The sequence below is a fragment of the Brienomyrus brachyistius genome, chromosome 11, assembly GCF_023856365.1.
Source record: "Brienomyrus brachyistius isolate T26 chromosome 11, BBRACH_0.4, whole genome shotgun sequence".
In the NCBI taxonomy this organism is placed as follows: Eukaryota; Metazoa; Chordata; class Actinopteri; order Osteoglossiformes; family Mormyridae; genus Brienomyrus; species Brienomyrus brachyistius.
The window spans coordinates 11,836,989-11,851,626 of NC_064543.1; the positions used below are offsets into that span (position 1 = coordinate 11,836,989).

At 47.3% G+C, this 14,638-nt stretch overlaps 1 protein-coding gene across 6 annotated transcripts in view; it reads left to right on the plus strand.

Annotated features, from left to right (window-relative positions):
• The first annotated feature begins 791 nt into the window (after positions 1 to 791).
• chd9 (chromodomain helicase DNA binding protein 9) overlaps positions 792 to 14,638 on the plus strand; it is a 64,736-nt gene continuing 50,889 nt past the window's right edge. For 5 of the 6 annotated variants that reach the window (XM_049030633.1, XM_049030636.1, XM_049030635.1 and 2 more), the window contains exons 1-2: positions 792 to 949; positions 4,200 to 5,604. In XM_049030633.1, the coding sequence (XP_048886590.1) occupies positions 4,327 to 5,604 (1,278 nt within the window). In that variant the 5' untranslated portion in view covers positions 792 to 949; positions 4,200 to 4,326. Of the gene's footprint in view, positions 950 to 977; positions 1,172 to 4,199; positions 5,605 to 14,638 lie in introns of those variants that run through there. The other variant, XM_049030634.1, reaches the window with a different exon arrangement.

The following is a 14,638-nucleotide window of genomic DNA, read 5'->3' on the forward strand; positions in this document are numbered from 1 at the left end:
CAGTTGACACTCACCCATTGCTTATTCCTTGCAGGAAGTAACAAAAATCTGCAGTGATCCTAGAATTAAATTTCAACATATAACATATGCATACTATAGTTAATAAAAATGCACTATTGACCTTTAAAAAAGCCTAAATGCATTTCAGAAAGAGTCCTGTTGTTGATGGCTTTTTCTTAAGGGCAGCACAATAAATGAATTGCCCATTTAATTTGCATTAATCAGTTGGCATCAACATATTTACATTATTGTGTCAGGACTGTACGCGCTGATCCAAAGACTACTGAAGTTCACTATATATCTGGACTCCGATGTACTCTCGCATTCTAACACGGTTTTACTTTTTGATCACGTCTGGTGTGAGAATTAAACACTTATTTTAGATATAGAGCTAGAGCACGGGCCCGGGGTTAAGCAGGCGCTGTACCGCGACTGGCCACCTGAGGACGCGGCTCGCTGACGGACGGCTGCCAATGCGCGACTTTCTGCTGTCTCTCAGCAGACCGCCTCGGCGTTAGTATCCGGGAGAGTGCGGTTCGTGCGACTCAAGTAAAACCTCTGCCGATTGGTTTCACCCTGGAAGCGGCCATCTTGTGCGTGCGCTCCGGTGGTGCCCAGCCAGAGCTCGCGCTCCGCACGGCGGCAGGTGCGTCTGGACACAGGTGAGGCCGGAAGGTGCGCCCGGCCGGCACGAGCACCGGCCCCCTTCCTCCGCCCTCCAGCGGTCCGAACGGGACCGACTCCCGACCGTCCAATCAGAGGGCGAATAACTGGATATGCAAATTAGACGTGTCATTACGTCGGTGGTGGCGAAACCGCTGAGGTCGCCGGCAGCGCTACAACTATAACTTCGCGATTAGCCGTAATTTAAAAGAGGGGAAAAAAGAAAATTAAAACACTGACACGTCGTGGCCCGGGAGACCGCCGCTTCACTTGGGGGTGGGGTGGGGTAAGTAGTAATGCTCACTTTGTACTAAGGCTTAGCGGCATCGTGGCTGTCATTTCTGATGTGGGACGCCGTCTCAGGGAATCCCTGCCTGGGATCGGCGCTCCCGGCTCAGCTTCTCTCTCCATCTCGCCGCTCCACCCTCGGCTGCGGACTCTTAGACAGCACAGGGGCGAAGCCCTCCGGGGCGGCTTACATGACAGACGGCGGCGCCTAGTTTTACTCGTAAGTTTGGTGCGTTGATGTGTGGCACTAGGCGGCATTAAAGTAAGATGTCCGGGTGCCCCCCTCTTGATATTTAAGGAGACCGGCGGGGGTGGGTATAGGATTAGGAGATTCCCTTATACGATACACAGCAGCACCTCCGACTACGTGGGGTAGTCTGGATGTGTGAATGACGATGGACCCCCCGCCCCCCATCCGTTTCCCAGTCCGCTGCCAGGGGGGGGGGCGATTTGGGAACACATGTGCGGGTCGCTTCTTGGACTGGGTCTCGGCGCAGCTGGCGGGGGTAGGCGAAGTCTTGGCCAAATTCCCTCTTATTTAAATATTAAACGTAGAACACGTCTGTGTAATCAGGGTTACGGACACGAGTCAAGCTGTCCAGACAATCGCAGTTAGCCGACGGAGTTTCTTTAAGTCGCCGATGGCACGACTCGCCGAGGACGCGATAAGCTTTTATTATACAAGCTGAAAAGCGTACAAATACCCGCCTGCTTTATTAAGTCAGGTGCAGGTGTGGACGGTAATACCATCGGGCCGCACGTTTCGCATAAATTTATCCGGCCACCATTATAACAGAGCAGAAGCCCATCGCACTTACGTTTACAGCACATAATGACGAAATGTGACAAGATGCCCGGGGCTGCGGCGCCTGGCCTGAGCTCGGTACGTGTCGCCGGCTGAGCCGCCAGCCCGCAAGCTGCCATTTTGACACCCGGGATGTTTTTTATTATTTTTTAATTCTTATTCTATCTGCCCAGCCTGCGATGATAAGACCCCCGTCACTGAAATCGCCAACGCCTATATATTTGCGGGGGGGGATAACACGTGTGGCGAGAAAATATGACGCTGCGCAGTGGAGAGGTGCAGACCTCACACCCGTAACTAAAAGGCAGGGCGGAGAAGGAATGGCGAAAGCAAAGTCCCCGATCGCTCAGAGAGGACTGTCTGTCGTTTATGTATGCAATTGCTCTCTTCCCGGGGTCTCCTTTAATGTGGCCCCAGTACGCATGGCAGGAAATACCGGCGACCCTCCCCGGGAGACCAACAGGTTGCACAGCATCGGCCCAGCGACCTGTCTGGCACTGGTGACACGTTTCTCCGAAAAATGGACGTTCTGTAATGCAGATAAAAATAACGATTCTTAGAAAAATACCATCGCAGTGAAATGTTTTTAAGAGGAAATGATGAACGCAGCCTGCTATTCGTAAACAGTACTCCTCCAAACGCAAGAACTCAGATAATTTTGTGCTTAAAGGCTTGTTTGTTTACTCGTTATTTTATTTAAGATTCTGCTCATCTGTTGATTTCAGCAGACGAACACGCGCCTGCAAAGATAAACTTGATACTGAGACCCAAGACCAACCCTCTTCAATATGCCCCGCAAACATTACTAAGATCTGTTTGCATTTTACCAAACGGAGTATTATTCAAGTTCAGCTAAATGCACTGGCGATAAATTTAAATAAAGATCACAGGAAAAACAATATCAAAGAAAGGCAGAATTTTCGATTTAGGGATGCGAGTTGTGCATGTCTACCTATTTTATTGACCCCAATGGAAAATTAAGTTGCATAAAGCAGTAAAGTAGCATGCAGCAGGTAATACAAACACAAGACAAATTATGAGGTTACACATAGTGCAAAAAGGTTGTGCAAATGAAGTAACAGGATATATACATAGTCGTCTTTACATTATATGTGAATATATCTGTGTTTATTGGTCTGTACATGTTATTTGCTTATATGACAGGACTCCGTAATCCGTATCCTCTCAGCTGCTTTGCCACCTGTGGCAGATGGTACACATCTGGTTGGGATGTAACTGGGGTGCATTACTGAGTCTGACATGGAAATCTGCAGCTCAGTTTGACGCATCATAAATTGGTTTTTGGTCGACCTGCTGCCGCCTGATGGATCCCCAGCTAAATATCAGGTCATTTTGCTGTCCATCCCTGGAGGATGTCCAAACCATCCTTTTTATTCAAAGGAAATTGTACTTTGTAAACCCAACTTCCTCTAAGCTAGTCTGTTTTGGAAGTCTGTGGAAAGTTTGTTCTTCCCAAAATAGCTGTCATTTCTTTTCAGAAATGATTCCTGGTTAAAAACTGAGATTCGCCCCTACATGTTTTTGGGTTGGAATGTATTTTGATTGAATTTTATTGGAAATCTAAATTTTATTTTGTTGAATCAATGAAATGTGTTTCACCTGGTATATGAAATTTCCCCCCGGGATCAATAAAGTACATTTTAACCTTAGTTTACATGTCTCAACTACTGGAAGTATGAATAAATGATCAAATTCTTTTCTTTCATTTTTTTATGGTGTTGAACTTAAGCCATAACATGCCCCAGAAAAGAGTTTCTCTGCATGTATATATGATAGACAACCATAAGCATATATGTACATTATTTATTATGGCTGTGCATTTATCCAGGTTGGATCTTGAGGAGGGGGATGGGGTACGCCCTGTCGTAGAGACTCAGCCCAGTTTGCATGCTGGCTGGTGTGAAGGAGATGCTCGATCTTTTCCGTAACCCTTGGTGTGAGAGGGGCAGCACCTTGCATCTTCCGGTAGACTGAGAGTGACAGCCCCCCCCCCCATCACCAGGGTGTGAAACTCTTCATGCGGAGACCTCGGTCAGCAGCGTGAAGAGCTACCCTGTATCATAGCAGTTATGTAATGTCCGCTGCCAGACTTGTTTTGCCCTGTGGCATTTTGGAAGGGAATACAGATGTGGGTATTTGAAGACACTGGAAGGCCGTTATGAGAACATAAAATCTCTTTGATCACCATTTCTTTCGAAGAACAGCTCTCATGATTCACTGTGGGCTGTTTTAAATAAAGGTCTGAATGAGTTTTTATGTAACATGCTTCTTTTTATTGTTGTTTTCAAAGTGAAGAATTTTTAATTTGTTGGGAAGAATTCTTAAGCATGTTGAAATAATCTAAATGCTTAAAAATGTGTAGTGTTATGGTATTCTGCAGAAAGACTGGACCTCTCACAGTGTCTATCCCCCCCCCTTACAGGACCCTTCTGAAATGCATTGTCGAGCTGATCCTGCCCGCTTGGCTAGATGAACAGATTGATGCCCTGTAGCCACCTAGCCATACCTGATAACCGCCACTAGAGGGCACCGCCTATTCTGCCTGCTCCATGACTGACCCCATCATGGACCTGTTCGATGAGCAGGGCCTGTTTGCCGGTGGCCTGGAGGATCTCTCTGAGCAGGGCTTTACTGTCGAGCCCGTGTCCCTGGTGGATGAGTTGGGCCTCAATCCAGATTTCGAGCCCCTGCAGGTGGACCCACAGTGCGCGCAGAAACCCCCAGGCCCTCCAGCCGCCATCTTCTCCCAGCCGGACCTGGCCTTTGAGCCAACGGACACTGCCTTGTCTCAGCCACCCCAGTTCCAGCGGCCTCCTGCCCAGCGGGTGGCACCTGTCGACCGCCCATTTCCTGACAGTAGCCCCATGTGGGGCAACCAAGAGTTGGCTGTGAGCCCCTTCCAGCAGGTGGCGCCGCAGAGGGCTGAACAGCTCCCGCAGTCAGGCCGTTTCCAGCTTCCCCAGCAGGGCTTGGACCCCCAACCTCTTCCCCAAGTCGACTTCTACCCAGCAGACCCGAGCCTCAAGCAGCAGCAGGTGGGCGCTCATGACCCCACCAGCACCCTGCCGCTTAATGTAGAACATGTTCAGAGCCCCTTCTGTCAGGGCGACACATCCAGTGCCCTGGGCCAGCTCCCCGCCTTCCTGGACACGGCGAGTGGCCCGCTCTCTGGGGGTCTTCCTCAGCAGGGTGGGCAGCAGTACCCTGGCTCCGCAGTCCTCTCCTCCTGCTTGTCTGGCTCTGGGCCAGCCTACAACCCGTACTCTGTCCACGGGCAGCTGGCTGTCCAGCCTCCATCCTCCGCGTCGGTGATTTCCAGCGACCCTGGTCCAGTCGGCGGCATGCTCTCATCCACGTTCTCTGGGATGGGCGACGAATTTTCCTTCGGCCCTGAGGTTAGCCAGCACCAGCAGCGGTCTGGTCCTGCCCACCCGGGCCAGAGCTGCCCCTTCCAGGTTACGGACCCCGCGAGGCAGGCCCCAGGAGGCTACGGCAGTGGCGAGCTATTCCCCGAAGCCCTCTGTGGTTACGGTGGCACTGTAACCCAGCAGCGTGGGACCTCCGACCTTGTTCAGCCGTCTGTAACCAACAACAACAGCTACCAGGCCCTGGAGGAGAGCTTGCTTCAGCAGGTGGGTGTCCACGCCAGCAGCTTTGAAGGCCTGGACCCCCCCGACCTCCTGGGGGATGACCTCCTTCCCCAGTTGGAAGCTGCCTTAAATCAGGAGGCAGCTCTGGTGCATCAGGAATCACCCAGCTACCCCTGGCCAAATGGCAACCAAGGAGATGAGGGGGGCAGTCCTTTCTCAATGAGCTTCGAAGCAGCGGTGAGTTTAAATACTTTCTGATTCGTTTCTGTTAGCTCACTTGTTGACGTTTTCACAGTAGGTAGGATGTGCACCAGTGCTTAGAAATCAAAATCATAGTAGAAGTACTTTCATTGTGGATTTTGCTGACAAGTAAGTCGGTGTGGACAGGCCTTGAGCTCGTTAGATTCCGTTGTTTCAGCCTTAAGCAATGAAGCGCTGTCTTCGGGAGGAAAAAGTTTATTTCCAGATGTTGCCCTCTGGTGCAGTAGATGTTACTTTTCAACCTTCTTCTCCAAAGTTGTGTATGATACTGGCCTTTTTACAGATCATGTTTGATCTCAGCCGGGCAGGAGCCAGACAATAAAAGGGCAGGAAGCAGAAGATGGTGATGAACGACTGGGTTACTCGGTCATCCTACCTTGTGGCAGCCTGATTGCTCGGTCCTTGTTAGCAGATTTGCATTGGGTAGCACTTTGCCGTTTGGTCTCCATAGGGAGTGAGGGCAGGGGGGGTTTCTAATTACCATTACTATTACAGGAGGCTACACAAGCTAGGATTTCTGTGACAAAATAGTAAAACAAGCAGGAATATAACAAAGTAACAGTAAAATCCCATTAGGTTGACTCCTTTTTTGCAATGTAGGTCAGTGGTTTTTGGGTATCAGGTCCAACAGCGCGGGGAGCAGCTTGGTTGAGGTCATCTCAGTGATCTTTTACCTCAGAGCTGGTATCACCTGCTCCTTTGTTTTCAACTGCTCCCTACGCGGCCTGATTCAAAGCCAATGATTGTAGGGAAGCTGATGTCATCTCTATTACACAGAGACTGTTGAGCTCTGTACTGCCCCCTTGAGGCTAAGTGAAGCTAAGTACAGATTAATAGCAGCATAAGTAAGTCTGCTTACTATACTTACTGAGATGAGAGGCAGAACTTATTTGTATTTTGATTGGTTACTTATGGTTAAGGTTTGGGCTGGGTAGGGGTTAAGGTCCTTATTGTTTGGATTAGTTTTCCCCCATAGAAATGAATGGAGAGTCCCCACAAAGATATAATTACAAACCCATGTGTGTGTGTGTGTGTGTGTGCGCCCATGTGACCTGACTCTGTATTTGCATGTGTGCATACTAGTGATGATATCAATATTATATTGATATTTGTTTTCCGATTGATATGTAATGAAATTTTTCAAATAGTTTTTACCAGAGAGTGTTTCAGATCTACATTTAAAGTAAATTGAATAAATACTTTTCTTGACACAGGCGGTACATAAATTCACAAGTATATGAGTAAACGTTCGATACAGAAAAGATTATGTTAGTAGTTGCTGTGAGTTAGCTATGGCTAATGCTGGTTACAGTCAATCGTAATTGGCAGCTTAGAAACATTTTAGTTTCCTAATGAGTTACACCAACACCAGCGAGAGAGCAGTTGCTAAGACCAAGATTGTCTGTCGGCTGTGAACTCGAATCTGAACTCGGATATGCTGCTTCTAACACACAAACTCATTTGAGACGACATCTTCCGAGTGACCAGATTAAGGCAGAACCAGCCTCTGCAAGTTACACACCTCCTTGGTGTATAAGGCACGTTTGGCACGAAACTCAAACAGGGTTAAAAAAAATAATTGAGGCTATCGGGGTTTATTGCTACAGATATGGATTTAGCTCATTGTTACGATGCAATCTTACTTTAGATTTTTCATTTGTTTTACGTATTTATTTTTACTATGCAAATGAGCATCTCTTAGATTTTGTGATGTCGACAGACGCATTGCCTTATTTTTGGTTTACAGCTGTTCCTACATTGTGTTTGTAGTTTTAATAATAAACAGGTTTCAGGACAAATTCTGCTTCTCTGTTGTACTGAAATTGCACCAAACTCTGAACCCTATCATAGAGCCATACTCATGTCTAGGTGTCCATTGACTTTATACAATCCAAAATTTCCACAGTTTCTTTATATTAAGAACAATTGTGACTAAAAGAATTATAGTACACAGAATTTAAAGTGATATCCAAAAATCTATTTTTAACTCTTGTTAATCTAAAAATTACCACCTCGAAGAATTGTGATTTGCAGCTGCATTGATCGCCCCCCCCCCTCACTGCTGCTACCCCTAGTGTATGTTTCCAAATGTAACCACAGCTTGGGAGTTCAGTCCACGTTTAAGTAGCTCCTCATCCCTGGAGGGCAGAGTTGTGCCATATAGCAGGTACTTAATTTGGTTCTTCTTGCTCTTTCATTGTGTTAAAATAGATACATTTTATGCTATTCATAAAACCCATTGGCCTCTTCACTTGCTTGTGATCATGTGACAGTGAGCAAAGTCTATGATGTCATGGGTGAGTTCCTGCCATTGGTGGCTTTGTAGGGGCTGCACGCGGAGATGGATGGGGCTCGATCTCCCCCTCTACCACAGCTCCGTCCAGATCTCAGCTGCGATTTACATGCCATCCTTACCTCTGCTTAGTACATTAGTCCATTAAATATATCCAGCTCCTTCTGTCGGAGAACCACGTGTATAAAGATCTTTGGGCCACCTGAAAGGAGGGTGCCTTGCTCCTTCTGCTTGTACACTGGTGGCCTAAAGTAATATGGTTTACCGTGGTATACTGGGTAATTTGAATATTTTGGGTATTGTGCTGTATTTTGAAATCTTGGTGACAAATTCCACCTCCTTTCCACAAGTTCCAAATGATGTCGTGGGGGATCTTGCCCTCTTTCAGGGATTTTTTTGTGGGGGACGCCTCAATACAGCAAATCCCCCCCGCCCACGCCTACTTCTGGGATATGTTGGTTGATGTGCTGCCCTCCTCTGGTGCCATGCAGATTCATGTAACATTCATTAGTTTGAACACAGGAAAGATCTGAATTCATGAGCCCAGCCAGCAAGAGACCACTAAGATACGAAAGAATCATGGAGCAGGTCGAAATTCATTGAGCAACGGGCACCATTCCCAGGGTAAGCGGGCAGGGCGCCCCCATACACTGACATGTCATTCCGGAGCTGTCAGCTCTGACACTGCCGTAAGGGTCTTTCTGCTCTGGCCCTGTCACACCATCGTTTTTTTTATTATTTATTTTTGCCTGTTAATGCTAGTTCAAATCGTGTAGATTTTTTTTGCTCACATTCTGTTTTGAATTTTTTTTTTCATGGCCGCCCTGCTTGGCAGCCTGCTGAGGTTGGGTGGATGGATGAATCCCTGTTAGCCAGCCAGCCGGTCTGCGCCGTCTAACCCTGTCTGACGTTCCCGTTGCCCTTTTCCTTAGTTGGAATGAAGTACATCCGGCTGCCAGTGAGAAATTTCCACATCTTAGCCCGTAGGCAGCCAGATCATCTTAGGAACTTTGCCATGAGTACAGACTAGAATGGATGATTTTTTTTTTTCCCACGGTGCTGTGCAATAACTAGTTGATTAAACCTGGTGCGCCCCCCCCCCCCTCTCTCTCTTGGGCCCTGTTGAGTCTCTGCTGAGGAGAACCAGACAGGAGACTAGTCTCCCTGGCCTGGTGGGGAGGGCTGATGAATGGGGGGGGATATGTGTCAGGAGAGGCCGCTGTTGGCAGCACAGCAGTTAAGAGCAGTCAGCTGTTGGCTGGCTAAATGCTAACAGCTACCAGCAACTTCCCCATATGCAGTGACAGGGCATGTAAAGCAGTGTGACTGGGCAGAACAACAGATGTCAATATGTTATTTATTATATATATATTTTTATTCACCCCGCCCTTGCAGCTGCAGTCTGTTGAGATAGAAAAATGGTGGGGGGCACGCTGGAGTAAGAGAGGATGGCTGGGCACAAATGCTAAATTGCCTGTCTTGTCGCTTCCTGACCTCACTTGGAGGGAGGGGGGTTATATAACTCTGAGCCAAGCTTGAAACCCAACACCGTGCCACTCTCAGCTCGGGGGGAGGGGCTGGGATGGGAGGACCCGCCCTCTGAATTTCTCTGATTGGCTGGCTCACTTTCCCCGACCCGCCCACCTGAGTACCTCTGACTGGTTGTCCGACTCGCTCTCTCGGCCTGCGACTTCGTCCGCCTGCCTGCTAGGGAAAGGAGCTGGGAAGGCGGGGGGTTGTGACAGGGTTAAAGGTGAACAGGAAGTAGCAGTCCCAGAAACGGATGGGGGGGGGGGTGGACAGGAGAGGGAGGGGGAAGTTGTTCTTGGATTGAATCTCCGAAGAGCATGTGGGATTTTTGCCAGCACAAACTGCACAGTAAGTCTGACAAATAAGTGTGTTTCTTCTCTCGTCCTCTCTGTCTTTCATTTTTTAATGTGAGCACTGAGTCATTGCGCCTGTTTCTTATTCCCTTAGTCAGTGATTTAGGGGAGCATATTTCTTTATTTCTTTATCTTTTTGTGCGACTCTCCGTGTGCTGGGTTTTTGTCTGGCTGGAATGTCAAACCACGGGTGGTGACGCAAAGTCCCTTACTTGTCCTTCTGATCCCACCCCCCCTCCCCCCGGGAGTTAACCTCTCGCTGGCAGGAGAGGGGGCCGAGCCGGGCCTCTTGTGGGGACACGGCAGAATGCGAGTCCTGGGTGTTTCGGGTCCTTATTTTGATGAATGGACATCCGCCACGGCCGTCTACCGTGTGCAGCTTAAAGGGCCGTGTTCAGCCTGGTTGCCTCATTTATTTTAACATCCATATCCGCAAGCCTGCTTTTTACACATACCTTTGTTTTCGTGTTCTGCGTTAGAGTCTGGTTGACTGTCATTCGTTTGGGACAGGTAGTAGACGCTCAGAGGCCGACTGAGTGCCATGTCTATTTTTCATTTGTTTGTTAAAAGCCTGTAGAACAACATTTTAATGACATTGAAAAAAGAAACCTGAAAAGTGATTGCAGTAAGAACTGCTTGGAGGGTAAAGTTCATGTTGCTTTTATGCACTGGAATTAACATTTATCTCTGCCGATAGAATCTTTTTATTTACTGGCTTTTGAGAAGCGAACTCGGAGTTAATGTTTTACTCAGTATTGTTATGTGGGAGAAAATGGAGGTTTGCACTGCTGCCAGTAACAGAAGGTTGGATTTAAAAGTTTTACACTGACATTGATGCGTGTTTTTGTGTCTATCTGGGCATAGTTCTGTTGAAATATCTGGAATATTTTTATAGCACTCAGTGAAACTGGGGTTGCATTTGCAGGGAATTGGTGGCGTGTGATTTCTTGCAATATCACGCAGTGGTCTGCAGTTACGTCTTCTTTTTTCCTTCCCCCACCCGGATACGGCTTGGAGAAAAGCTGCAGGTTGGTGATGGGGGCGGTAGCAGCGGCCCACTAGGGGGGTTTAGGGTGCCCGTGTAGAGTGCGGTGAACTTTGACCTTTATCTGTCAGACGGAGGCGCTGCAGCCCAGCCATGTGTGTGTGATTAAGTAAGCAATTCCAGGGCGATCTGGATGCCTCTGATTCATGACCTGTTCTTTTTTCGTTCCTGCAGTCGCTGTAGCTGGTTTTGCTATTTTTGTCCATCTTTCTGAATGGACATTAAAATGCGTGACATTTTTTTTATTATTATGATTATCGTGATTGTTATTTTTAATAAGTCAGTCAGGAAATTTCCAGGCTGCTTTTATGGGGCATTTCATATGCATCGCTCGTTCAGAACCCCGTGACACCAGGCTGGTTTGCCACATTTTTGCGGAGAGCTATATGTGAGGTGTAAGAGCATCTAAAAGCCCGTGCGCCTCTGTCCTCGGTCCTGTGCATCATCGCATTGTTTTGCAGATGCCAGCCTAACCATTGTGACAAATGCTGCGTTCCATTTTACTCGGAGGTCGAAACTCGGGACTGGGAATGACGTCACACATGAGCTATCTGCGTTCCAGTAAAGCAAGTTGGAAAGCCATTTAGCTAATACCAGGGAACTGCTTCAAAAAGCAAGATTTCTTGCTTAGCCGGATAACTTGCCGGACTTAATTTACCCCATTTTAAATGGCCTTATTTTTCATTCACATAATTTGGCTCAGACTACCTTAAATCCAGTTCATTGTTTGCAATTGTTACCATTCTACAATTCTTTTGGCATTTGATAACAACACATTATGTGGTATTTTGCGTAAAAATACTGTGCATCCGACCAATTTAATGAGACCCAAATAAAGCATAAGTGCTAATAAACAGTGTAAACCTACAGCTTTAACTTCTAACGATGAAGGGCGCAGCCATCTTGGATTCTGAGCCGAGGGTTATGTCGATTTCTCCGACTTCACAAGTCAGAATTCTGAATTCAGGGGTGTTCCAACTGAAATTTCAGGGAGGAATTTGTAATTTCCGAGTTACAAGTTCAGATGGAACACAGCAGAAAACCTCAGCCATTTGGTCCCTGCACACCCCCGCCTCACCATGCACTCACAAACATTCCAGCTATCTAATCATATTCCCTCTCACTGCTTTACCTGTGACTTTGCATGGGGTTCGTCCCCCTCCTCGAGTTCCCCTCCGGCAAACCTGTTGTACCTCCACGCCTCTCAGCCAGTTCGGTGAAGGGGGAACTGTGGCTGTTTCGTACGTAACCGGAGGTAACAGGGCTATAGCCGCAGGCTTCTCCTGAAAGCTAACCCAGTGCCTGTTTCCCTAACGGAGAAATTTCTGGAAATGCGATTAATATCTCCCTCTTGTTCATTGTGTGAATCCACATTAAATCATTCTTACCATTTTCTCTTTCCTAGATGAACAAAACTGAGTCTTCTCAGTGTTGTTTTTTCTTGCGCTGATCACATTACCAGTGGGCCATCTGCATCTGCAGTTCTGTTTACATTTCGGCAGCAGTGGTTTATGGGAAATGCAGAAAGGGCGGCGGCGATCCATTTGTGAAGCGGAAATGTGATGGTTTGTGAATATTCAATTAACAAGGTCTGTATTTATCAATTGATGAGTGCAAACCAGTAGTACAGGGGGGGGGGGGGTAAATACTGAGATTAGATATGCTGCAGGGGAGGCATTCTACTCTCTACAGATATTAAAAGTGAATTAGGAAAGAAATCCAGTTGCAGCTTTAGTTACTGTAATCCATCAGAAGACAGAAGGGCTCGGCAGTATGGCTTCTTTTGGCTTAGTTTAGTGCAGAATGTGCTCGATATCATTTCTTTGAGGCCGGAGAAGGATCTGCGTGCTGCTGAAGCCCTGGAAGTCCTTCCCGTGCGGTTTTATGCTTTATATGTTTGGCTCTTGGCTACTCCATGGTGTTTCTGGTTTTGCAGAATCCACACGTAAGACTCCCCTTTGACCGCTTCGCTGTCCTTGCTATCTGGATAGTTATAGCTATGCTGGTGCTATGTTGTTGCTGAAGATCTGCATCTTTAGGGTTGAGTTGGGAGAAATTGTATGTGATGGTGACAGACCAGACCATGTAGCCCCAGAGGATTATGGGGCCTCCTGGCTTAGATCCACAGAGGAAAGCAGGGGCTCCATGTCATGAGGTTGGAACTCCATGTCAGGACTCCCAGCTCTCTGCCTGTGAGGATAGAAAAGACACTGACTAGTGCTGATCAGGCCTGGAGGAATATTTTTGGTGGCTTATGTGTCTGAACGCATCCCTCCTATTTACACATTCACTCATCTTTTTTTTTTTTAAATAAATCCCACAAGCCAATCCGTTTCAAGAAACTGAGTGACTGGCAAAACCAATCTTTTTTGTCATAAAAAATTTGATTATATGGTTCCCGTGTCAGTCACTCTTCTGTTTCTCATGATCCACCTTCCCCACCCCACCCCCTGAAGCCTGACCGACCAAACAGCACGAGCCCAGCAGAAGATGAGGAAGGGGGGGCAATACAGGGATGTCAATGTCTTAAGGTGCCTCTCTAAATGAAATGAATATGTAAATTAATTGAATTGCGCACACCACATCACCACGCTCATTTAATTAAGCTGCACTAGAGGGAAGCTATTTAGAGGGGGGCGTGCAAAGTGCAAAAGTGCACCCAGTGACGTGTGACTGGGATGGTGACGTTCCTGCATGAAACAGTGACGGCTCTGATTATAAGAGCAGCGTATTCTTAGCTTGTAGTTTGGTCTGCAGTAGACATCTGATGCCTATAAATAGAGAGCGAGCCTCCATTTTAGCTCCATTTTACATATGTGCCACCCCCCAAACACAAAAAGTGCACCATTCATTCCTAAAAGGACGTCATTTAAAATTGCATGAGCTTTCGAGCTTATGAACATCGCCATGTGTTTCCTCAAAAGCAGGACTGGATTTCATTATGAGGAAAAGGGGCTTGCATGGTCAGCCCTTGAATTTCGACTATTTCGCAGATGACTGTAGGATCTACACAACTGCCTGACACTCAGATGTTGGCTACCTGCCAGAGATTGCCTAGGGAAACTGAGAGAGATGTGTCAAAATGATGTGCAGGTTTTAGTTTTTGTCATGAAGATGGACCCTTGTCAGCTTCGAAAATGTGGTCATTAATTTCCTTATTGTTGTACCGGAGTTGATTTCCTTTCATGGGATTGGAATGCTATTGGCTGACTCAGTCTTTGGTTTACCAATCAGTGCCTACCTCCTACAGTCCCTTAGGATTGGTGAAGGTGAGTCCACACTCCCTGTGTGTGCTGTCCGCTGCGAGGCATCTCTTCATTCTATGAACTGTGGCCTTGAGCCAGCAAAGCATCTAGCTTGGAGAAAACCATTTTCTTCAGTGCAGCCACAAGCCCCTAGATGCCCAGTAGATGTCACCGTGGAACGATATGAGGGAAAGGAACCCATCCGTATAAGGCACCCAATGCAATGTGAGGTCGCTCAACTTTTGCTGGGCCTCCCTGACACAAGTTGTTAAAATAGCACAGTGATGATCACGGCACACTTTGACTGGTGCTGCTCGCTACCCCCCCTTGGGAAAACTTGCAGCTATTACAACTAAGAAAGCCAACATCGGCAAAGCGAGAACAAACCGCATGCTAAAATTAGGCCCTTGCTCGCTAAAGAACCCTGAAAACCTATTCACCTAGTTGAATTCAAGCAGGGTTTTCTCAGATATGAGGCGAATTTAGAGGAGGGTATGAAGTGCTTCCTGAAATACCGATTTGGAATTTTAAGTGTGTTTGTTCA